Here is a 24,107-nt window from a genome sequence, read left to right on the forward strand (position 1 = left end):
CTCTTAATACCCTTCACCTATTTTGCCAACCTCCAATCCCCATTCCCTTTAGCAATTACCAGTTTGTCCTCTGTATTTATGAATCTCTTTGTTTTGTTTATTCCTTTTTCTTGGTTTTTAGATTCCATGTTTAAGGTAAATCATATGGTATTTGTCTTTTCCTGTCTTATTTCACTTAGCGTTATATGCCCTATGTCCATCCATGTTGTAGCAAATGTCAAGTTCCAACCTTTTTCATGGCTGAGTAATACTCCATTACATATACATACCACTTCTTCTTTATTCATGAATCTATCTGTGGACACTTAAGTTGCTTTCATATCTTGGCTACTGTAAATAATGCTGCAATAAACATAGGAGTGCATGTATCTTTTCAAATTAATGTTTTTATTTTCTTCAGGTGGAATTCAGTGGTGGAATTACTGGGTCATATAGTATTTCTATTTTTAATTTTTGAGGAACCATAGTGGCTGCACCAATTTACATTCCCACCAATAGTGCATGAGGGTTCCCTTTTCTCCATATCCTTGCCAACACTTGTTATTTCTTGTCTTTTTGATACTAGCCATTCTGACCGGTTATTCTTAAATATTTTTAAACTTATCTCATAGCCTTAGCTGTTGCATCTGAAAAGACAGCAAATAGTATTTGATACTGCACAGTACACCTAGGCAGAGTAGGTCTATGGCTAGTGTTTATTCTTTCTCTTCTGAGAAACAATAGGTATTAAGACTATGAATAGTCTGGGGAGATGTCAGCAGGGCAAGGGATTTTGAGCTGAAACTCGTATGACTAAATTGCTGTAGGAACTGTTTATGTTATATACAATTAATAATTGCTTTTTCCTCTCCCAGATTTGGTATTAGGGGAAAGAAGTTACACTTTTCATCTTCTTATGCTCACAAAGCATCTCCCATTGCCAAATCCCCTAGTGTGTATTCTATGGAAAGAGAGGAGGAAGACTGTATAATCTTCTCTGAAGGAATAATAGAGGAATACCTAGCATTCGACCACACTGATATGTGAGTGTTAAGTATTTTAAGCTTTTTACTCCCCTCCTATTTTGTGTATTAATATCTATTTTTTTCTAATGTTTATTTTTGAGAGACAGAGCATGAGTGGGGGAGGGTCAGAGAGAGAGGGAGACACAAAATCGGAAGCAGGCTCCAGGCTCTGAGCTGTCAGCACAGAGCCTGACAAAGGTCTCAAACTCACAAGCTGTGAGATCATGACCTGAACCAAAGTCGGATGCTTAACTGACTGAGCCACCCAGGCACCCCTCTATTTTTTCTAAAGTATACTACTCAGGGACACCTGGTGACTCAGTCCATTGAGTGAGTGACTCTTGATTTTGGCTCAGGTCATGATCCCAGGGTTGTGGGATTGAGCCCTGCATTGGGCTCTGTGTTGAGTGTGGAGCCTGCTTGAGGTTCTCTTTCTCTTTCTCTCTCTCTCTCTCTCTCTCTCCCTCCCTCTGCTCCTCCTCTCCCCCACTCATGCTTGCTCTCTCGCTAAAAATGGATTGAAAAAATAATAAAATCTACTACTCAGAACTGCCCCCCCAAAAGACAGAAAAAAAAACCACAACCAAACAAAATATAAAGTACACAACCAATATTACATATAACTAGATTGATGTCACTTGGTTATTTATTTCCTATTACTTCTGAGGTATCTAGAGTTCATGTGCTTAGTTGATATAAATTCCTATTGCTTCCACATACCAGACTCCCTTGTGTATTTTCTTCCTGAATGTGTTATTTGCCTCTTCCTGAGATTAAACATTTTTAAATGAGTTAATTTCTTTCTTCACATAATTTGATTTTACCTTTTGTAAATCATCACCAGTTAATTCATGGAAGTCTGAAGCTTTTCAAAGGAGCAGTTGAAGAGGTGTGAACTTTGTTTACGTAAATCCTTTTTGAAAAGGTATACACGGTTTATATAAAACCTTATACTTAGCACAGACTTTATAATTAATAATGCTTGTTTATATCCATTCTTATTGTATTCTGACAATAGTCCTGTGACACAGATATTATTTACCATCTCTATAGGATAGGTGAGAATCAGAGTGGTTAAATGATTTGTCTGAGGTAAAGCTAAGACCTAAAACCTTATTCATCTTACTCTAAATCCAGTGCTCTCTTCACTATCCTATGCTACCCTTCTGAAACATTAACCTCTTAAGCTATTCCTCCAAGCCTTTAAAAGTTCCAGAGCGCAACAAGTGGGAGAGAAGCAAAGAAGGAGGGAGAGAGAGAGAAATCCCAAGCAGGTTCCACACTGTCCACTCAAAGCCTGATGTGGGGCTCGAATTCATGAACCGTGAGATCATGACCTGAGACCAAGTCGGACGCTTAACCAACTGAGCCACCCAGACGCCCCAACAGAAAATGGATTTTAAATAAAGGAAATAAAATTCAATCTCATTCACAATTACCAGTGCAAATTAAAACTATAACAAGATACTATTTTATCTGTCAGACTGGCAGAGAAAAAAAGAAGTTTGATAATTCCTTGAATGGAAAAAAGGCACATTTTTTCAACACTGAAGATTATCTCTCTTTAGAGGAAAGTGGGCAATATCTTTCCATTTTAAATGCATATACCATTTCACTCAATAATTCTATTTATAGGAATTTATCCTACAGATATAATACCCATGTAGCCAAAGAACTACATACAAGAATATTAAATGTCCTGTTGACTATAAGAACAAAAGCCTGGTTGATCAATAACTGGATAGTTAGATATACTATGGTATATCCAGTAGAATTCTCTTCAGCTATTTTTTCAGAGGCGTATTCATATGTATTAATAGAGATGGAGGGCCAGATACATTTTTAAATAAAAGGCCACAATGCAGTGCAGTGTATAACGTAACTATTTCCCTCGACCAATGTATAATGTTTGCTTCTGGGAATGGTGCCTGGGAGACAGAAATGTAAACTTATTTTTCACTACATAAATACATTTCCTTCTGTATAATGTGAATTTTTTTTCATCATATGAAAGTGTTATCTCCTATAAAAAGAAATATAAATGCAAATACAATTAATACTAATCAGCCTTGGGAAAGAAGTAGAGTCTTTGGCTGCCCTGCATAAACCTCTTAGCATCCTTCTTTCCTAGTTAGAGCTTCTTATTTAATTCTTGACACCTCTGCTACCCCAGGGATAATTTTCACGGTAGAGGCCATAAGATATTTCTTCGTAGCCCAAGTGTTCCAGAATTTGCTTTGGGTTAATTTATAATACATCTATCCTAGGTAAGCATATCTGTCAGCTAGATCTTTGCCCCCCAAATACTGGGGCTATTGGTACTCCCTTCCAGAGAAGAGACCAGACTTGGCTGAGTTTCTGGACTACAGATAGCTACATGGTCTCCAAAAAGGCCTCACAGTAGCTTCTTGTGCTGGTGGGCTCCCCTCCTTTCCCTTTCCAGCCAAATGCCAATTGTTTGTTCGGATTAATAAAAGTACACTATTTCTCTAATGAATCACTGCCTCAAATAACTATGTGACACAGTCACATGCCCATCATTAAAAGGTACATGAATAGTAATCTAAATGTTATCCAGTCACAACAAAAAGATTATTTCTGTATGCTTGTCATAGCTTATTGCTCAACTGACAATGTTCACTGTTCAAAGCTAAAAAATACACAATGAGACCTCAGTCTTCTTTTTCTTATTCTTTTTTTTTTTTTTTTTTGGCAGAGTAGTGGGGTGGGGTGGGAGTAAAAAGGGAAATTCAGTCTGTTTGAGAACTCCCTTAGGTCACAAGACAGTTTAACACATATGCTACATACATATACTGAGCTACATACATATACATGTGGGGAGGGGACACAAATCACGCTCCTGGAGAAGCACAAAACACAGTGGTGAACACTCAGTAAAGAATAACTAGGAAGTCTTATTTGCTTCTGTTACAGGGAAGAGGGGTTTCAAGGAAAGAAATTACACGCATCTCCAGAGAAACAGAAATTAGGGTACCCTCCCATTGCTCCATTTTACTGCATGAAAGAGGACGTCCTTGCTTATGTGTTTGACGACGTGTGGAGCAAAGTTCTGAGCTGTATGGAGCAGCTGACACGTAGTCATTGGGAGGGATTTGCTTCTGGTAAGGATCTTTGTGAAAACAACATAAAAAAATAATTATTTATGATTTCCAAACCCTGACTAGTCTTTCAGATTATATGTTTCATTACTGCAAAAGACTCATATTTGTATTTTCCACAGACACTAACAGATATTTAGACAATATGTGAAAATGAGTGGATGAGTAACAAGGCTATTCTATGATGACTATACTGTGTTTTATTTGAATATAATTATTTGTGAGAAAAAAGATGTGCAAGTGGCAAATACATTTTTTAAACTGCTCTACTTAAGAATAATTGATTATAAAATAAACCATTCATATTTAAAGTGTAAATTGGTCAATTGACCTATGTATACAAGAAACCACAAAACAGTCAATATAATATATATAATACCTTTGTAATCCCTTTCTGCCCCTGCCTGACCCCCAATCCCCACGTGCTTTGTCACTATAGTTTAGTTTTTATTTTGTAGAGTTTCATATAAATGGAATCAGGGTATTTCCTTTTTGTAAGCTTCCTTCATTCAGCATGATCATTTTGAGATTCATCTATGTAAATGTGTGCGTCAGCAATTTATTCCCAAAAAGTGTTCCACTGTTGCACAATTTGTTTATCCATTTACCTGTTCATGGACATTTGGGTTCTTTTCAATTCGGGACTATAATATGCAAAGCTATTATGCACATTACTATGCAAGAATTTTTTGCACATACATTTCCTTTTCTCTTAGGTAAATTTCTAGGAGTGGAATGGTTTGATTATATGGTTAAATGTATATTTAGCTTTTTAAGAATTATTTTGTTTTTCTGTATTGCACAAAAACCTATCACAAACTTATCAGTTTCAAACAACATACATTTTTTATCTCACAGATTTGTGGGTCACAAGACCAGGAATGGCTTAGCTAGTTCTCTACTTAGGATCTCACAAAGCTGTGATCAAGGTGTTGGCCACAGCTAGGCTCTCAAGAAGAGGCTCACTTAGGAACGGAAACACTTCCCCTTTTGTGTGTTCTTAGAAGTATCGAGTTTCTTGTAACTGTAGGAGTCACAGCAGCTTTCTTCTTCAAAGCCAGCAAGAAAGGCTGAGAGCTAGTCAGCAAAACAGAAGCTTATATAATGTAACATATTCATGGAAGTGACATCTCATCACTTTTACCATCTTCTGTTGGTCTGGAGTAAGTCACACTCAAAGGGAGATTCTACAAATATGTGAACACCGGGCGCCTGGGTGGTTCAGTCGGTTAAGCTTCTCACTTTGGCTCAGGTCATGATCTTGCGGTCTGTGGGTTCGAGCCCCACATCAGGCTCTATGCTGACAGTTCAGAGCTTGGAGCCTGCTTCGGATTCTGTGTCTCCCTCTCTCTCTGCCCCTCCCCCTCTCATGTTCTGTCTCTCTCTGTCTCAAAAATATATAAAAACTAAAAAAAAAAAAAAAAAAAAGATGTGAACACCAAGAGGTAAGAGGGGCCACCTTAGAGTTTGTCCATTACAGTTCTCCCACTTGCCCCTAATGATTCCTGTGCTCCCACATGCAAAATACATTAAATTCCCAAGAGACTTATTATAGCATAGCTCAGAAGTTCAAAATATTATCATCTAAATTAGGTCTTGGTATGAATAAACTTCCCCATGAATGGATATAATACATTAAGTAAAGTTACTGGGGCCCAATTCTCTTCCATCTATATATCTGTGAAACTAAAGGCTATATACATAGGAATATAAACATCTAACTATATAATCCAACCAACCATTCCTGTCATAGAGAAAAGTCGCCTTACCCCAACACACCCATCATACAATAGTGGGCCAGGGAAAGGATAACAGACATTCTAGATAAGGGAGGGGGGGGGGGGTGGGCAGAAATGAAAGGTTAAGTGGCACCTGGGTGGCTCAATCACTTAAGTGTCTGACTCTTTATTTCGGCTCAGGTCATGATCTCATGGTTCATGAGATCGAGCCCAATGTCGGGCTCTGTGCTGACAGTGCAGATCCTGCTTGGGATTCTCCTTCTCTCTCCCTCTGACCCCTACCCTACTCACAGTCTCTCTCTCTTTCTTAAAATAAATAAACATTAAAAAAAAGAAGGTTAAAAAAAAAAAAAAGGTTTATAGTAATTCTGAAGTCCAGTTGGGAAAATACTGGGAGTTCTAGTCCTAGAAATAGCTCTCTGTTCCAACCTCTGGGCTCTTGGTTTTGCCCTCTGAATCATCCTTCCTTTTTCACATGTGTGAAAGCTAAGTAGTTTTATTAGACTGCTTCCTGGTAGTAGAATTTTGAGGGTCTGACAGCCTTCTTTCATTTAAACTCTTTCACCATCTAGAGATACAAATTTTTCAAAATTATAAAGTCCTGGTTTCTTTACATTTAATATTTTTTCCATCAGTTTCTCTTTCTTATCTCATGTTTTATTGTATAAGTAGCAGGAAAAAAATCAGGCCTCACTTTCAATAACTTTGATTGGAACTCTTCTTAGCTATACAACCAGAATCATCACTTTAACTCCTGCCTTCCACATGATCACAGGAGACCATTTCACTAAACATTCTTCCACTAAATAACAAGCACCTCCTTCTTCCAGTTTTTAATAACATGTTCCTCATTTCCTTCTGAACCCTCCCCTAGAGCATCCTCCAAATCCAAATTTCTACTAAGTCTGTTCAAGGCAATTTATGTTTTCTCTATCATATTTCTCCAAATTCTTCTATCAATGAACAATCAAAAATGAAATTAAGGAAACAGTTCATTTCTAATAGCATCAAAGAGAATAAAATACTTAGAAATGAACTTAACCAAGAAAGTGTAAGACTTTTACACTGAAAACTACAAGACATTATTGTAAGAAAATAGGGAAGACCTAAAGAATTGGAAAGTCTTCCTGTGTTTTATGGATTAGAAGACTTAATATTGTTAAGTGGCAATACTCCCCAAACAGATTTGAGTGAATGTCCAAAATAATATTAAAAAAGAACAAAGTATGAGGCTTCACATTTCCTGATATTAAAACTTAGTACAAAGGTACATTAACCAAAACAGTGTGGTACTGACATAAGAATCAACATATAGATCAACAGAATAGCATCAAGAGTCTAGAAATAAACCCTCACATATACAGCCAATTGATTTTCAACAAGGGTGCCAAGACCATTCAATGGGAGAATAGTATCTTCAACAAATGGTGCTAAAACTGGATAACCACATGAAAAAGAATGAATTTGGACCCTTCTTTCACACTACATACAAAGTATCAACTCAAAATGGATCACAAGCATACATTTAAGAACTAAAACTATAAAACTCTTAGAAGAAAACATAAGAGTAAATCTTAATGAGGTTGGATTTAGCACTGGATTCTTAGATATGACACCAAGACCACAAGCAACAAAAAAATCAATAGACTGGATTTTATCCTAAAAAAAAAAAAATCTATGTATCAAAGGATATTATCAAGAAAGTGAAAAGACAACCTACAGAATGGAAGAATATATATGCAAATCATACACCTGATAAGATTCTAGCATCACAATATGTAAAGTAAAATTCAACAACAAAGGGACAAACAACTCAATTTAAAAATGGGCAAACATGGCACAAAAACAGACACATAGACCAATGGAATAGAATAGAAACCCCAGAACTAGACCCACAAACATATGGCCAACTCATCTTTGACAAAGCAGGAAAGAACATCCAATGGAAAAAAAAATGGGCAAACAACTTGAATAGGTATTTATCCAAAGAAGATACACACATGGCCAGTAAGCATATGAAAAGACGTTCAACATCCTTATTCATTAGGGAAATACAAACCAACACCAAAATCACAATGAAATGCTACTTCTACCCACTATGATGGCTACATTAAAAAAAAAGAAGAAGACAATAACAAGCATTGGTGAGTATGCGGAGAAACTGAAACACTCATACATTGCTGTGGTAAGGTAGAATGGTGTGGCTACCATGTAAACAGTTTGGTAGTTCCTCAAAAACTTAAACATAAGATTGCCGTATGACCAGCAATTCCATTCAAAGTATATAACCAAGAGAACTGAAACCTTATCTGCAAAAAAGCCTGTGTATGATTGTTCACAGCAGCATTTTCATAATAGTCAAAAAGTTAGAATTGACGCAAATGTTCATCAGCTATGAATGGAGAAACAAAATTTGGTATATACATATGTTATGGACTGAATTGTGTCCTCCTCAAAATTTATATGTTGAAGACCTAATCCCCAGTGTGAATGTTTGGAGGTGGGGCTTTTAGGAAGGTAATTAAGGTTAAATGAAGTCATAAGCATGGGGACCTAATCTTATAGAGTTGGTATCCTTATAAGAAGAGGAAGAGACCAAAGCCCCCTTTCTGTGCATGCACGGAAAAGTGGTAATGCAAGGACACAGCTGCCTACAAGCCAGATAGCACCTTGATCTTGAACTTCTGACCTCCAGAACTTTAAGAAAATAAATTTCTGTTATTTAAGCCATTCAGTCTGTGGTATATTGTTATAGCAGGATAAGTAACTAATGTACTATGCAATGTAATATTATTAGTTCATAAACTAAAATTAAGTAATCATGCATGTTACAACATGGATAAACCTTGAAAATATTATGCTAAGGGTAAGAAGCCAAACACAAAAAGCCACATATTGTATGATTTTATTCAGTTGAAATGTCCAGAACAGGCATATCCATAGAGACACAAAGTAGTTTAGTGGTTGCCAAGGGATATAGGGAGAAAGGAATTGGGAGGTATGTGGTGTCTCTTTGCAGTGATAGAAATTTTCTGAAATTAGATAGTGGTGCTGACTGCACAACATTGTGAATATACTAAAAACCAATTAATTGTGTACTGTAAAATGGTTAAAAATGGTGAATTTTATGTTATATGAATTTTATTTCATTAAACATTTTAAAATATTTTAAACCTGTATGTAAATGTGAGTCTGTTGGTGATTCTTTTATAGATATGAAAAAAAATTTTAAATTTATTCATTCTAAAAACAAAAGCAAAAAGTGTTCATCCATTTGTCCAACTCCCTATGCCCTGCCTCTGGCAACTACCAATCTCTTCTCTATATCTATGAGCTTGGTTTTATTTATTTATTTATTTATTTATTTATTTATTTTTAGATTCCATCTATAAGAAAGATCATATGTTATTTGTCTTTCTCTAACCTACTTCATTTAGCATAATGCCCTCGAGGTCCGTTCATGTTGTCACATATAGAAAGATTTCATTCTTTTTTAGGGCTGAAGTGTATTTCATTGTATATATACACCACAGTTGCTTTTTTTAAATTCTTTCATCTACTGACGGACACTTCAGTTGTTTCCATATCTTGGCTATTGTAAATAATGCTGCAATGAACATGGAGGTACATCTATCTTTTCAAGTTGGTATTTTCCTTTTCTTTGGATAAATACCCAGAAGTGGAATAGCTGAATCATATGGTAGCTCTACTTTTAATTTTTTTGAGGAAAATCCATACTGGTTCCTATAGTGGGTATACCAATTTACATTCCCACAAGCAGTGCACGAGGGTTACCTTTTTACACCTCCTTGCCAACCCTTGTTATTTCTAGACTTTTTGATAATAGCCATTCTGACTAGTGAAACTGCATTTTAATTTTCATCTGCATTTTCCTGATGATGAGTAATGTAGAGCATCTTTTCATGTACCTTTTGGCCATCTGTATTTCTTCTTTGGAAAAATGTCTATTCAGATCTTCTGCCCATTTTTAAATTGGATTTTTTTTGGCTATGTATATATTTTCATAAATTTTGGAAATTAGCCCCTTATCAGATAGATGATTTGCAAGTATTTTCTCCCATTCAATAGACTGCTTTTCCATTTTGTTGACTTTTCCTTTTGCTGTGCAGAAGCTTTTTAATTTGATGGTGTTTTTTGTTTTGTTTTTTGGGTTTTTTGCTTTCCTTGGTTTTGCTTTTGGCATCAGATTCAAAAAATCATGGCCAAGACCTATGTCAAGAAACTTACCTCATGTTTTTTCCTAGGAGTTTTGTGGTTTCAGGTCTTATCTTCAAGTCTTTATTTTATTTTTTTTTCAACATTTATTTACTTTTGGGACAGAGAGAGACAGAGCATGAACGGGGGAGGGGCAGAGAGAGAGGGAGACACAGAATCGGAAACAGGCTCCAGGCTCTGAGCCATCAGCCCAGAGCCCGACGCGGGGCTCGAACTCACGGGCCGCGAGATCGTGACCTGGCTGAAGTCGGACACTTAACCGACTGCGCCACCCAGGCACCCCTCAAGTCTTTATTTTAAACTGACTTTTGTACATGGTGTAAGATACTGGTCCTACTTTCCAAAAAAACATTTATTGAAGAGACTGTCTTTTACTCCTTTTATATTCTTATCTCCTTTGTTGTAAATTACTTGACCATATATGTGCGGGTTTATTTCTGAGTTTTCTATTGTATTGATCTATGTGTCTGTTTTTATGCCAGCACCTTACTGTTTTAATTGCTATAGCTATGTAGTATAGCTTGAAATCAGGGAGCAAGATGCTTCCAGCTTTGTTCTTTCTCAAGATTGCTTTGGCTATCTGGGGTCTTTATGGTTCCATACACATTTTAGGATTATTTGGTTCTATTTCTGTGAAAAAAGCTATTCAAATTTTGATAGGAATCACATTGAATCTGTGCCTTTTGTTGGGGGGGGGTGTTTTGGACATTTAAAAAATGTTAATTTTTCTAATCTGTGAGCACAGAATATCTTTCCATTTATTTGTGCCTTCTTCAGTTTCTTTCATTAATGTTTTGTAGTTCTCAGTATACAGGTCTTTACCTCCTTGGTTAAATTTATTCATAGGTATTTTATTCTTTTTGATGCAGGTGGGATTGTTTTCTTAATTTTGTCTTTATCATAGTCTATTATTAGTATATATAAATGCAGTACGTTCTTGTGTATTGATTTTGTATCCTACAACTTCACTGAATTCATTTATTAGTTCTAACAGTTTCTGATAGAATTTCTAGGGCTTTCTATATATCATCTGCAAATAGTGAGAGCTTTATTTCTTCCTTCCCAATTTGAATGGCTTTTTTTTCTTTTTCTTGCCTAACTGCTCTGGCTAGGACTTCCAATACTATGTTGAATAAAAGTGGTGAGAGTGCATATCCTTGTCTTATTTCTGATCTTAGAAGAAACTTTCAGCTTTTCACTGTTGAGTATAATGTTAGCTGTGGGTTTGTCATATATGTCCTTTATTATGTTGAAGTACATTACCTTTGTACTCACTTTGTTGAGAGTTTTGAATTTTGTCAAATGTTTTTTCTGCATCTATTGAGATTATCATATGATATTCATTTTTATTAATGTAGTGTATCACATTGATTTGCAGATGTTGAACCATCCTTGCATCCCTGGATTAATCTCACTTAATCACGATATATTATTCTTTCAATGTATTGTGGAATTTGGTGTGATAATATTTTCTTGAGGATTTCTGCATTTATGTTCATCAGGGATATTGGCCTGTACTCTCTTGTGGCATCCTTGGTTTTGGTACTAAGTAATGCCAATCTTGTTTTAAAAAAAAAGTTTAGAAGAGTTCTTTCCTCTTCTGTTCTTTGGAAGAGTATGAGAAAGATTGGTATTAATTCTTCTTTGAATGTTTGTTGGAATTCACCAGTGAAGCCATATGGTCCCGAATTTTTGTTTGTTGCCAAGTCTTTTCTTGCTCATTCAATCTCCTTACTAGTAACTGGTGTGTTCACATTTTCCATTTCATCATGATTCAGTCTTGGTAGGTTGTATGTTCTTAGAAAATTATCCATTTATTTTAGGTTGTCCAATTTGTTGGTATAGAAATGTTCATAGTCCCTTATGATCCTTTATTTCTTTGGAATCAGTTATTACATTTCCTTTTTCATTTCTGATTTCACTTGAATCCTCTTTTTTATGGATTGTATGGATATTTTAACAATATTTGTTATTTTGTTGAGGATTTTTGCATCTGTGTTCATCAGAGATATTGGCCTATACTTCTCTTGTTTTATGGTGTCTTTATCTGGTTTTGGTGAGTAATACTGGCCTCATAAAATGAATTTGGAAGTTTTCCTTCCATTTCCATTTTTTTGAAATAGTTCAAGAATAAATATTAACTATTCTTTAAATGTTTGGTAGAATTTGTCTGTGAAGCCATCTGGTCCTAGACTTTTGTTCATCTGGGAGTTGTTTTTTTTTTTGTTTGTTTCTTTTTTTTTTTTTTTTACTGATTCCATTTGTTTGCTGCTTAACAGTTTAAGTTTTCTATTTCTTTCTGTTTCAGTTTTTGGTAATCTATGTTTTTAGGAATTATCCATTTCCTTCAGGTTGTCCAATTTGTTGGCATACTTAAAATATTCTAATTGTTTGTATTTCTATGGTGTCGGTTGTTATTTCTCCTTTCTCATTTGTGATTTTATTTGGGTCCTTTCTCTTTTCTTTTGGATAAGTCTGGCTATAGTTTATCAAATTTATTAATTTTTGCAAAGAACCAGCTCCTGGTTTCATTGTTCTGTTCTATTGTTTTTTTTTAATTCAGGTTATTTAAAATAGATATAGTATTGGTTTCAGTAGTAGAATTTAATGATTCATCACTTCATATAACACCCAGTACTTATCCCAACAAGTGCCCTCCTTAATGCCTATCACCCATTTAGACCACCCCCTCTCCAGCAACCCTCAGTTTGTTCACTGTATTTAAAGTCTCTTATGGTTTGCTTCTCTCTCTCTTTTCTTATTTTTCTTCCCCTTTCCCAGTGTCCATCTGTTTTTTTCTTAATTCCACATATGAGTGAAATCATAATATTTGTCTTTCTCTGACTTATTTCACTTAGCATAATACGCTCTAGTTCCATCCACATTGTTGCAAATGGCAAGGTTTTGCTCTTTTATTAAGTTTTTTTTTAATGTTTATTTTTGAGAGAAAGAGACAGAGAGAGAGAGAGTGTGTGTGTTTGTGTGCGAGCAGGGGAGGGGCAGAGAGGGGAAAGAGGATCTGGAGCAGGCTCTGTGCTGACAGCAAAGAGCCCAATGTGGGGCTCAAACTCACAAACTGTGACCTGAGCTGAGGTCGGATGCCTAACTGACTGAGCCACCAAGGTGCCCCGGTTTCATTCTTTTTGACTACCAAGTAATATTCCATTGTATGTAAAGCCTTGGATTGTGAGTAACTTGTTCTGCAAATGTTCCACAAGACAAACATTTCTAATAAATTTTAACTTGATAAACGAGCAATGTTTTGCAATGTAAGTAGTATGTCACACCAAATGCCACATGATCACAACTGAGCCAATGTTTCTTCCCCCTCCCTCTCTCTCTCTCTCTCTTGCTGTGGGATTGTGGGTGAAGTTATCTTGATGAGGTCCCAATAGTTCCTTTTTGTTTTTGTTTCCCTTGGCTCAGGAGACATGTCCAGTAAGAAGTTGCTGTGGCCAAGGTCAAAGAGGTTGTTGCCTATTTTCTCCTGTAGGATTTTGATGGCTTCCTGTCTTGCATTTTGGACTCTCATCCATTTTGAATTTATTTTTGTGTATGAGTTAAGAAAGTGATACAGTTTCATTCTTCTGCATGTCGCTGTCCAGTTCTCCCAGCACTATTTACTGAAGAGACAGTCTTTTCCCCCTGCATTGGATACTCTTTCCTGCTTTGTTGAAGATTAGTTGGCCATACATTAGTGGGTCTGTTTCTGAATTCTCTGTTCTGTTCCACTGATCTGTTTGTTTTTTACCAGTACCATACTGTTGTGATTACAGCTTTGTAATATAGCTTAAAGTCTGAAATTGTGATGCCTCCAACTTTGGTATTATTTTTCAACATTACTTTGGCTATTCAGGGTCTTTTGTGGTTCCATACAAATTTTAAAATTGTTTGTTCTAGTTCATGAAGAATGCTGTATTATTTTGATAGGGATTGCATTGAATGTGTAGATTGCTTTCGGTAGTATCAACATTTTAATAATACTTGTTCTTCCAATCCATGAACATGAAATGTTTTTCCATTTCTCTGTGTCTTCTTTAATTTCTCTCATAAGCTTTCTATAGTTTTCAGTGTACAGATCTTTTACCTCTTTGGTTAGGTTTATTCTGAGGTATCTTATGGTTTTTGTTGCGCCAAAAAGTGTAAATGAGATCAATTCCCTGATTTCTCTTTCTGCTGCTTCATTATTGGTTATAGATATGCAGCCAATTTCTGTACATTGATTTTATATCCTGTGACTTTGCCAAATTCATGTATCAGTTCTAGCAGTCTTTTGGTGGAGTCTTTCAGGTTGTCCATTTAGAGTATCATGTCATCTTTGAAGAGTTAAAGTTTGACTTCTTCCTTGCCAATTTGTATGCCTTTTATTTCTTTTTGTTGTCTGATTACTGAGGCTAGGACTTCCAGTATTATGTTAAACAACAGTGTTGAGAGTGGACATCCTGTTGTGTTCCTGACCTTAGGGGGAAAGCTCTGTTTTTCTCCATTGGGGATGATATTGGCTGTGGGTCTTTCATATATGCCCTTTATGATACCAAGGTATGTTCCTTCTATCCCTACTTTCTTAAGGGTTTTTATCAAGAAAAGATTCTGCGTTTTGTAAAATTCTTTTTCTGCATATATTGAGAGGATCATATGGGTCTTTTTTTGTTTTTACTGTTTATTTATTTTTGAGAGAGGGAGGGACACAGCATGAGTGGGGGAGGGACAGAAAGAAAGGGAGACACAGTATCTGAAGAAGGCTCCAGGCTCCGAGCTGTCAGCACAGCTGACGAAGCGCGAGATCATGACCTGACCTGAAGTCAGGCACTTAACCAACTGAGCCACCCAGGTGCCCCGAGGACCATACAGTTCTTATCCTTTTCTTTTATTAATGTGGTGTATCATGTTGATTGATTCACAAATATGGAACCAGCTGTGCAGCCCAGGGATAAATCTCACTTGATCATAGTGAATAATTCTTTTAATGTACTGTTGAATTTGATTTGCTAGTATCTTGTTGAGAATTTTTGCATCCAGACTCATCTGGGATATTGGCCTGTAATTCTCCTTTTTGGTAGGATTTTTGTCTGGTTTTGGAATCAAGGTAATGCTGGCTTCATGGAATGAGTTTGGAAGCTTTCTTTTTATTTCTTTTTTTTGGAACAGTTTGAGAAGAATAGGTATTAACTCTTCTTTAAATATCTAGTAGAATTCCCTCGGGAAGCCATCTGTCCCAAGACTCTTGTTTATTGAAAGATTTTTGATTACTGATTAAATTTCTTTGCTCCTTATGGGTCTGTTCAAATTTTCTCTTTCTTTTCAATTTTGGTAGTGTGTATGTTTCTAGGAATTTGTCCATTTCTTCCAGATTGCCTAGTTTGTTGGCATATAATTTGTTACAGTATTATAATTGTTTGTGTTTCTGTGGTGTTGGTTGTGATCTCTCCTCTGTTATTCATGATTTTATCAACTTAGGTCCTTTTGTTGTTGTTGGTGATGGTGGTGGTGGTGGTGGTGGTGAGTCTGGCTAGGGACTTATCAATTTTGTTCTTTCAAAGAACCAGCTCTTATTTTTGTTGATACGTTGTACTGTTTTGTTGTTGTTGTCATTTCTATATCAGTTATTTCTGCTCTAATATTTATTATTTCCATTCTTTTGCTGACTTTAGGCTTTATTTGCTATTCCTATTCAAGATCCCTTAGGTGTAAGGTTAGATTGAGTATTTGGGACCTTTCTTGCTTCTTGAGATAGGCCTTTCCTCTTAGGACTGCCTTTGCTGCATCCCAAAGAGTTTGGACTGTCATGTTTTATTTTCATTTGCTTGAGTTTGGACTGTCATGTTTTATTTTCATTTGCTTCCATATTTTTTTACATTTCTTCTTTCATTTTCTAGTTAAACCATTCATTCTTTAGTAGGATGTTCTTTAACCTCAATGTATTTTAAGGCTTTCCAATTTTTTTCTTGTGGCTGACCAAGTTTCATAGCATTATGATCTGAAAATATGCATGATATGATCATAATCTTTTTGTACCTGTTGAGGACTGATTTGTGACCCAGTATGTGATCTATTCTGGAGAATGTTCCATGTGCACTTGAGAAGAATGTGTATTCTGCTGTTTTAAGGTGAGATGTTCTGAATATATGTTAGGTCCATCCAGTTCAATGTGTCGTCAAAGCCATTGTTTCCTTGTTGATTTTCTTCTTAGATAATCTGTCAATTGTAAGTGAGGTATTAAAGGCCCCTACATTACTGTATTATTATCAATGAGTTTTTTCATGTTTGTGATTAATTGATTTATATACTTGGGTGCTTCCATGTTGTGGGCATATTTACAATTGTTAGGTATTCTTGATGGATAGATCCTTTAATTATTATGTAATGCCCTTCTTCATCTCTTGTTATAATCTTTGCTTTAAAGTCTAGTTTGTCTGATATAAATATGGCTACTTTGGCTTTCTCTGACCTCATAGCCTAATAGCATAATAGATCGTTCTCCATCCCCTCACTTTCAATCTGCAAGTGTCTACATCTAAAATGAGTCTCTTGTAGGCAACATATTAGATGGATCTTGTTTTTTTAATCCATTCTGACACACTGTGTCTTTTTATTTGAGCATTTAGTCCATTTACATTCAGAGTGATTACTGAAAGATATGAATTTAGTGCCATTGTTTTACTTGTAGAGTTGGTATTATTAGTGATGTTCTCTGATCCACTGTAGTCTTTGTTGCTTTGGTCTTTTTTTTGTCTCCACTTACACAGTCCACCTTAAAATTTCTTGCAAGGTCAGTTTAGTGGCCTTTAGTTTTTGTTTGTCTGGGAAACTCCTTTAGTTTTCGTTTGTCTGGGAAAGTCTTTCTCTCTCCCACTACTGTGAGTGACAACCTTGCTGGATACAAAATCTTTGGCTACATATTTTTCGCATTCAGCACATTGAATAGTTCCTGCCACTCCCTTTGGGCCTGCCAAATTTCAGTGGATAGGTCTGCTACTAACCTTATGTGTCTACTCTTATAGATTAATGACCTTTTGTTCCTAGCTGCTTCCAGAATTCTCTCTATATTTTGCAAGTTTCACTGTGATATGTTGTGGTGTTGACCAGTTTTTGTTGACTTTGAGGGGAGTTCTCTGTGCCTCTTGGACATGAATGCCTGTTTCCTTCCCCAAATTAGGGAAGTTCTCATCTATAATTTGTTCAAATAAACCTTCTGCCCCTTTTCCCTGCTCTTCTTCTGGGACTCCTATGATACGGATATTGTTTCATTTTACGGAATCACTAAGTTCTCTAAGTCTCCTCTCAAGATCTAAGATTTTCCTTTTCCTCTTCTTTTCAGCTTTATTAGTTTCCATAATTTTATCTTCCATATCACCTATTCTCTCCTCTCTTCCCTTCACTCCTCACTATGACTGTATCCAATTGGTTTTGTATCTCAGTTATAGCGTTTTTTATTTCAGCCTGACTAGTTTTTAGGTCTTTGATCTCTGCAGCATGTATTTCTCTGGTGTCCCCTATGCTTTTTTCAAGCTGAGCTATTAGCCTTATGCGTGGTATTTTAAATTATTGTTCAGATATATTGCTTAAATATGTTTTAAGCAATTCCTTAGCTGTGATTTCTTCCTGAATTTTGTTTTGGGGAGAAGTTTTCCATCTTGTCATTTTGGCTAAGATTCTGTCTTTTGTGTGTTTTAAAAGCTTGGTACATTTCCTGCACCTGAGAGTAATGCTACATTAAAAAGGGGTCATACACTGTCCAGGGCCTGGCATTTCCAGAAGCATTTCTGGTGTGCACTGTGTGCACTCTGCTGTTGTGTTTTGGCTGCTCTTTCCCACCGGTCAGTCCTCTGCAGAGCTCCTCCTTGCTTGTGGTGGGGAGTGTCTAGACCTTTAACTAGGTGTGCTTTGATTTGTTTGTTAAAATAAGCCTAAGGAGGAGGAAAAAACAAAAACTGATCCCAAAAAAAGAGAAAAGGAAAGGGAACCAAAAAAAAACCTCAACAGTGAATCAAAAAAACATAAAGCTAATTCCAAGGAAAAATTAAGGAAAAAGAAAGAAAAGCATAAAAGAAGCCTGAGGGGTGCAGGGAGGAAATGAGAACTGAGTCTGATTCCAAAAGAAAAGTAAGCCTGGTCCTATTTCTACCAGGATTGCTGTTGTCGTTTTGAAGCACTTGTTTTTCAGTACACTTGGCACACACAAGGTACTGGCTGTGCTGGTCTTCTGGAGGAGAGTCCTGCTGCATTGGCTCAGTCTTGCCCCAGTAAATAAGCAGTTGCCAGGCATAGGGGAGAGGGGTTTGGTGTAAGTGGCTCTTGCCTCCACTGGGGGCCACTATGTTGCTCTCTCAAGTCCCACTGTTTTGGTGTATGTCGGGGGGGGGGGGGGGCGGGAAATGGTGCCTCCTCAATCTCTCCTCCCTGAACAGGGGATCTAACAACCCCTGCTGCTCAGGCAGCCCTCACAGAATAGCGAGGGCAGTCAGTTTACAGTGTGCCACAACTTTACTGCATTTTTTCTTTGGCATGCGGCTGTGATTCAAAACTCAAAGTCTTAAAGGACCTAGCACTGTGTGAACCCACCCCATCCTCCAGATTAGGGCTTTCTACACTGTGTCTGAAATCATTTCACCCTGAAAAACAGTCCCACATCTGAGCTGTGTGTGGAATATATGGTATAGCACCACTAAAAGCAGCAAAGGTTATGTTCCCTCTGAATGCACCTCTGTCCCCTGCTGATGAAAGTGTTTTGCTGGCACTTGCAGAATCTTTTGCTCTTGGGGAGGCAATATACCCTCTTTCAAAAGTACTCCAGTTAGGGGAATAATCTCTTTCAATGTGCCCTGGAGATCTCTACACCATGCTATGCACTCCAAAGTCAGCTCCCTGTTCACCAGGGGTGTACTCCACAGCTCTGCTCCAGAGAAAGTTGCACACTTCCAAAATTTGAGTTTGAGCTCCAAACGCTGCTTGGAAAAAACAAACAAGCAAGCAAGCAAACAAACAAAACCTGCAACACTCAGTACTTCCCGGTCCCCAGTCCATGGTCCAGAGAGGTTTTCCTCTTGTGCAAAACCAATGCTGCACTCTCTGAACCCCTTTTTCTTTCTCTCCCTTTTGTCTCTCCACAGAAAGGTCCCTTCCCTTCCATGGCACTGCCATTTTTCTCTCCCCAAATTCACTTCCATGCACCTCACACCTGCCACACTGTCTCCCTCTAACTGCAGAGATCCTTCTGCCAGTCCACAGGTCGATTTCCTGGGTGTTCCAAGTGATCTGACCTCAATACAGCTGTTTCAGGGACTAGGAAAGCCCAAGATCCCCCTACTTCTCTGCCATCTAACTCCTTCTCTCTATTGTTCTGTTTTGTTTTTTAGTTTTTATGTGACTTATCTCTGCTCTCATCTTCATTATTTCCTTCCTTCTGTTGGCTTTACACTTTGTTTATTGTTCTTTTTCTATCTCCTTTAGGTGTAAGATTAGATTGTTTATTTGAGATTTTTTCTTGCTTCTTAAGGTAGGCCTGTATTGCTATATACTTCCCCCTTAGGACAGCTTTTGCTGCATCCCAAAGGTTTTAGACTATTATATTTTCATTTGTTTCCATGTATTTTTTAAAATTTCTTATTTTATTTCCTATTTGACTCACTCATTGTTTAGCAGCATGGTATTTAACTTCCATGTATTTGTGGTCTTTCCAGATTTGTGTGTGTGTGTGTGGTTGACTTCTGTTTCATAATGTTGTTATCAGAAAAGGTACATTGTATGATTTCAATCTTGTATTTGTTGAGGCTTATTTGTGGCCCAAATATGTGATCTACTCTAGAGAATGTTGGGTGTGCATTTGAAAAGAATGTGTATTCTGCTGTTTTAGGATGGAATGTTCTGAATATATCTATTAGGTCCATCCAGTCCAGTGTGTCATTCAAAGCCATTATTTCCTTGTTAATTTTCTGCTTAGATGATATGTTCACTAATGTAAGTGGGATGTTAAAGTCTCCTGTTATTGTATTATTATCAGTTCCTTTATGTTTGTTACTGTTTTATGTATTTGGGTGCTTCCATGTTAGATGCATAAATATTTACAGTTGTTAGATCTTCTTGGATTGTTCCCTTTATTATTAATATAGCACCACTTTTTTTCTTGTTACCAAGTTTTTGTTTTAAAGTCTAGTTTGATACAAGTATTGCTATTCTGCCTTTATTTTGACATCCAGTTGTGTGATAAATGTTTCTCCATCCTCTCACTTTCAATATGTAGGTATCTTTATGGTCTAAAATGAGTCTCTTGTAGGCAGGATATATAGATGGGTGCTGTTTTTTAATCTATTCTGACACATTATGTCTTTTGATTGGAGTATTTAGTCTGTTTACATTCAAAGTAATTATTAATTTTTATGTATTTATTGCCATTTAATTATTTGTGATTATTTCTGGAATTTTCTGATCCTTTCTTGACTTCTCTTTTTTGTGTTTTGATATTTTCTTTAGTGATATATTTGGATTTCCTTCTTTTACTATTTGCATGTTAGTAGTTTTTTATATATGGTTACCATCAGGTTTGTATATAACCTCTTCTGCATATAGCAGTCTATATTAAGTTGATGGTTGTTTAAGTTTGAACCCATTCTTTTTTTCCTTGCCTCCCCACAGTTTAGGTACATATTATGTTTTATATTCTTGTTTGTGAGTTTCTTGACTAATTTTTTTTACAGAAATGCTCATTTTTACTGATTTTGTTTTTCCTGCCTTTATACTGTCCACTTTTAGTCAATTCTTTCCACTCAGAGAATCCCCTTTAGTATTTCTTTTTTTTTTTTTTAATTTTTTTTTTCAACGTTTATTTATTTTTGGGACAGAGAGAGACAGAGCATGAACGGGGGAGGGGCAGAGAGAGAGGGAGTCACAGAATCGGAAACAGGCTCCAGGCTCTGAGCCATCAGCCCAGAGCCCAACGCGGGGCTCGAACTCACGGACCGCGAGATCGTGACCTGGCTGAAGTCGGACGCTTAACCGACTGCGCCACCCAGGCGCCCCTCCCCTTTAGTATTTCTTGCAGGGCTGTTTTAGTGGTCACAAACTCCGTTAGTTTTTGTTTGTCTGAGAAACTATTTATCTCCTTCTATTTTTTTTTTAATGTTTATTTATTTTTGAGAGAGAGCATGAGCAGGGGAGGGACAGAGAGAGAGGGAGACAGAGGATCCAAAGTGGGCTCTGCACTGAGAGCAGCAAGCCCAATGCGGGGCTTGAACTCATGAACCATGAGATGAATTTGGACGCTCAACCAACTGAGCCATGCAGGCTTCCCACTCTCCTTCTATTTGAATGATAGCCTTGCTGAAAGAGTATTCCTGGCTGCAGATTTTTCCCATTCAGCACTCTGAATATTTCATGCCACTCCCTACTGGCTTACCAAGTTTCTGTTGACAAATCTCCTGCTAGCCTTATGGGTTTTTCTTTGTAAGTTAGTGACTTCTTTTGTCTTGCTGCTTTTAAGATTTTTTCTTTATCACTGTATTTTGCAAATTTAATTACAATATGTCTTGGTATGGTCTGCTTTTGTTGACTTTGATTGGAATTCTCCATGCCTCTTGGATCTGGATATGTTTCCTTCCTCAGATTAGGGAAGTTTTCAGCTATTATTTCTTCAAATAAATTTTATGCCCCCTTTCTCTCTCTTCTTCTGGGACTCCAATAATACAAACATAATGTTTGATACAGTCAATGAGATCTTTAAGTCTATGTTCAATTTGCGGTATTCTTTCCCTTTTGTTCAACCTCATTGCTTTCTATTATTTTGTCTTCTAGGTCATGAATTTGTTCTTCTGATTCTTTCAACCTGCTATTCTTTTTGCATCATGCATGTTTCTAATCCTGTTTATTGTACTTTTCATTTTTTGGTTCTTTTCTAACTCTTTTATCTCTGTGGTAAGGGTCTCACTGGTGTCTTCCATTCTTTTCTCAAGTGTAGTGAGTACCCTCATGATTGTTTATATCTGTTTCACTTACATCTCTGGCCGTGACTTTATTTTGTTTTTTCATTTAGGATAAATTTCTCTGTCTTCTCATTTTGTCTAAGCCTCTGACTGCTTCTCTGTTCTAGAAAAGCCAGTTGTATCCCTTATTCCTGAGAGTAATGGCCTTATGAGGAAGAGGTCATATAGTGGCCAGGGCCTGGCGCTTCATGCCATGTGTGTGCTGCATATGCTCTGCTGTTGTGTTCTGGATGCTCTGTCCTTCAGGTCAGTCATCTGCAGAGGCTTGCCTTGCCTGCAGTGGGCAAGTGTGTGGTCCCAAACCTCAATGTGGTGAGTTAAAACTAGGTATGCTCTTGTGTGCTTGTGAAATGAGACCTGTCACCACCTCCACTGGAACTGAAGCCCTGTAAAACTCTCTGGTTGAGAGATGTGGTATAGGCAGGGTTTGTGCTGGTCTTCTCGGGAGGTCCTGCCACACTGGGACAAAGTTAGCATGACTGAGGAGGGCAATTCCATTGGAGCGCAGGGTGTGGGGCTTAGTGTAGGCAGCTGGCGTGTGCACTGTACTGATTCCCACAGGTGGCTGTGTTTACGCTGAGGGGTGGGGAAGGAAAATGGCACTAGCCAGCTCTTTTATTCTTGGAGTGGTGTCTCTTGTGAATGCTCTCAGGAACACTTGGCTCTATCCTAGCCAAGCCTGCTGACTTTTACAACTCCAGGCTTTAAGCCCCGCTGGTTGCAAGAACTCATGAAATTCTGCCCTTCTCATTTTCTAAGCCAGCGACTATGGGGAAACGTTCTCCTTGTGTATTCCCCTATATGCTCCTCTCACTCTCACCCTTCTCTGCATTCATTGCTCCCACCCCTCCACATCAGCCAAGATCCATTTCCACCCTAAACCACATCTCTGCACTTCCTACCTTCTTTGATATGGCCTCTTCTCTCTTTAGTTGTGGAGTTGTTCTGTCAGTCTTCAGGTTGATTTCTCGGATATTTGATACTTATCTAGTTGTATTCATGGGACAAAGAGAGCCTAGGTATCTTCCATCATCTTCCTGGCAATTTCTTGACTAATTTTAGGACATATGCCAGAGAAAAAGGGATGTGTGGCAACTTTCTCTAGGAAGAGAAGTACTTGCAGACACCATTATCCTTCCCCTAACTCAGAAAAGACACCTGTGGGAGCCAGTTCTGACACCTCCATCTATCTTGTTGGCATTACTTGCTCTGCTCCAGCATTTCCCTGTGATCTCACCCCACCCAACCCAACCAACTTGGCAGTTGCCTCCAAAAGTGGCTCCCACCCTGCCACACCTGGCAGTCAGCCTTGGCCAAGAGCAGCTCATCAACAAAGTGATGCCTGCCCTGGGAAGTGGGGAAGCTAACCTAACACACCAGCATGTCAACAGTAAGTGCTGCTGAGTCTCTCAGCTAGCCACACCAGGGGCAAGACCTGCCAAATACTGCACCTGCAGCAGTCACAGTGGGTCACTGCAATGGCTAGGCTGAGGACTAGTCCTGCTCACCACTGAGCCTACAGCAGCTTCAGCCAGGCTTCTCAGTGAGGTGCTCAAGAGGCAAACACTCCCACAAGAGCTCCCACAGTAGTCTTGGGTCAAGAACAACAGGAGGGTGCAGGTAGCCCACACAGGGGATAGCCCTGGTTCTGGTGACCAGGGTGGAATGCACTATAGCACACCACAGGATACCTTCTACATAAGGCAACCACTTTCAGAATCAGGCCTAATACACAAAAGCAAAGAATCAGAAAAAATCAGGAGACCAAGGAATAGGTTGAAATGAAAGAACAAGACAGAACAATAGAAAAACATCTAAATGCAATAGAGATAAGCAATCTACCTACTGAAGAGTTCAAAGATACTCACTGGACTTGAGAGAACAGTACGAGATAGAAAGGTATAGAAAATATAAAAGAAACAGATGGGAAAATGCAGTAACTGAAGTGAAAAATACACCAGAGGGAATCAACAGCAGATTAGAGGATGCAGGAGAATGGTTCAGTGATCTGGAAGACAGGGTAATGGAAAGTAA

At 37.7% G+C, this 24,107-nt stretch overlaps 1 protein-coding gene and 1 long non-coding RNA gene across 10 annotated transcripts in view; both read left to right on the top strand.

Annotated features, from left to right (window-relative positions):
* Window positions 1-24,107, top strand: part of FAM149B1 (family with sequence similarity 149 member B1) — an 88,559-nt gene that overhangs the window by 37,450 nt on the left and 27,002 nt on the right. For 8 of the 9 annotated variants that reach the window (XM_047825812.1, XM_047825809.1, XM_047825805.1 and 5 more), the window contains 2 exons: window positions 855-1,022; window positions 3,939-4,126. In XM_047825812.1, the coding sequence (XP_047681768.1) occupies window positions 855-1,022; window positions 3,939-4,126 (356 nt within the window). The remainder of the gene's footprint in view (window positions 1-854; window positions 1,023-3,938; window positions 4,127-24,107) is intronic. The other variant, XM_047825814.1, reaches the window with a different exon arrangement.
* Window positions 7,822-14,872, top strand: LOC125148099 (uncharacterized). The gene is made up of 3 exons (XR_007145419.1): window positions 7,822-8,980; window positions 12,826-12,834; window positions 14,862-14,872. It is a non-coding gene; the product is annotated as an uncharacterized LOC125148099 (long non-coding RNA).

This window comes from Prionailurus viverrinus, chromosome D2 (assembly GCF_022837055.1).
Source record: "Prionailurus viverrinus isolate Anna chromosome D2, UM_Priviv_1.0, whole genome shotgun sequence".
NCBI lineage: Eukaryota > Metazoa > Chordata > Mammalia > Carnivora > Felidae > Prionailurus > Prionailurus viverrinus.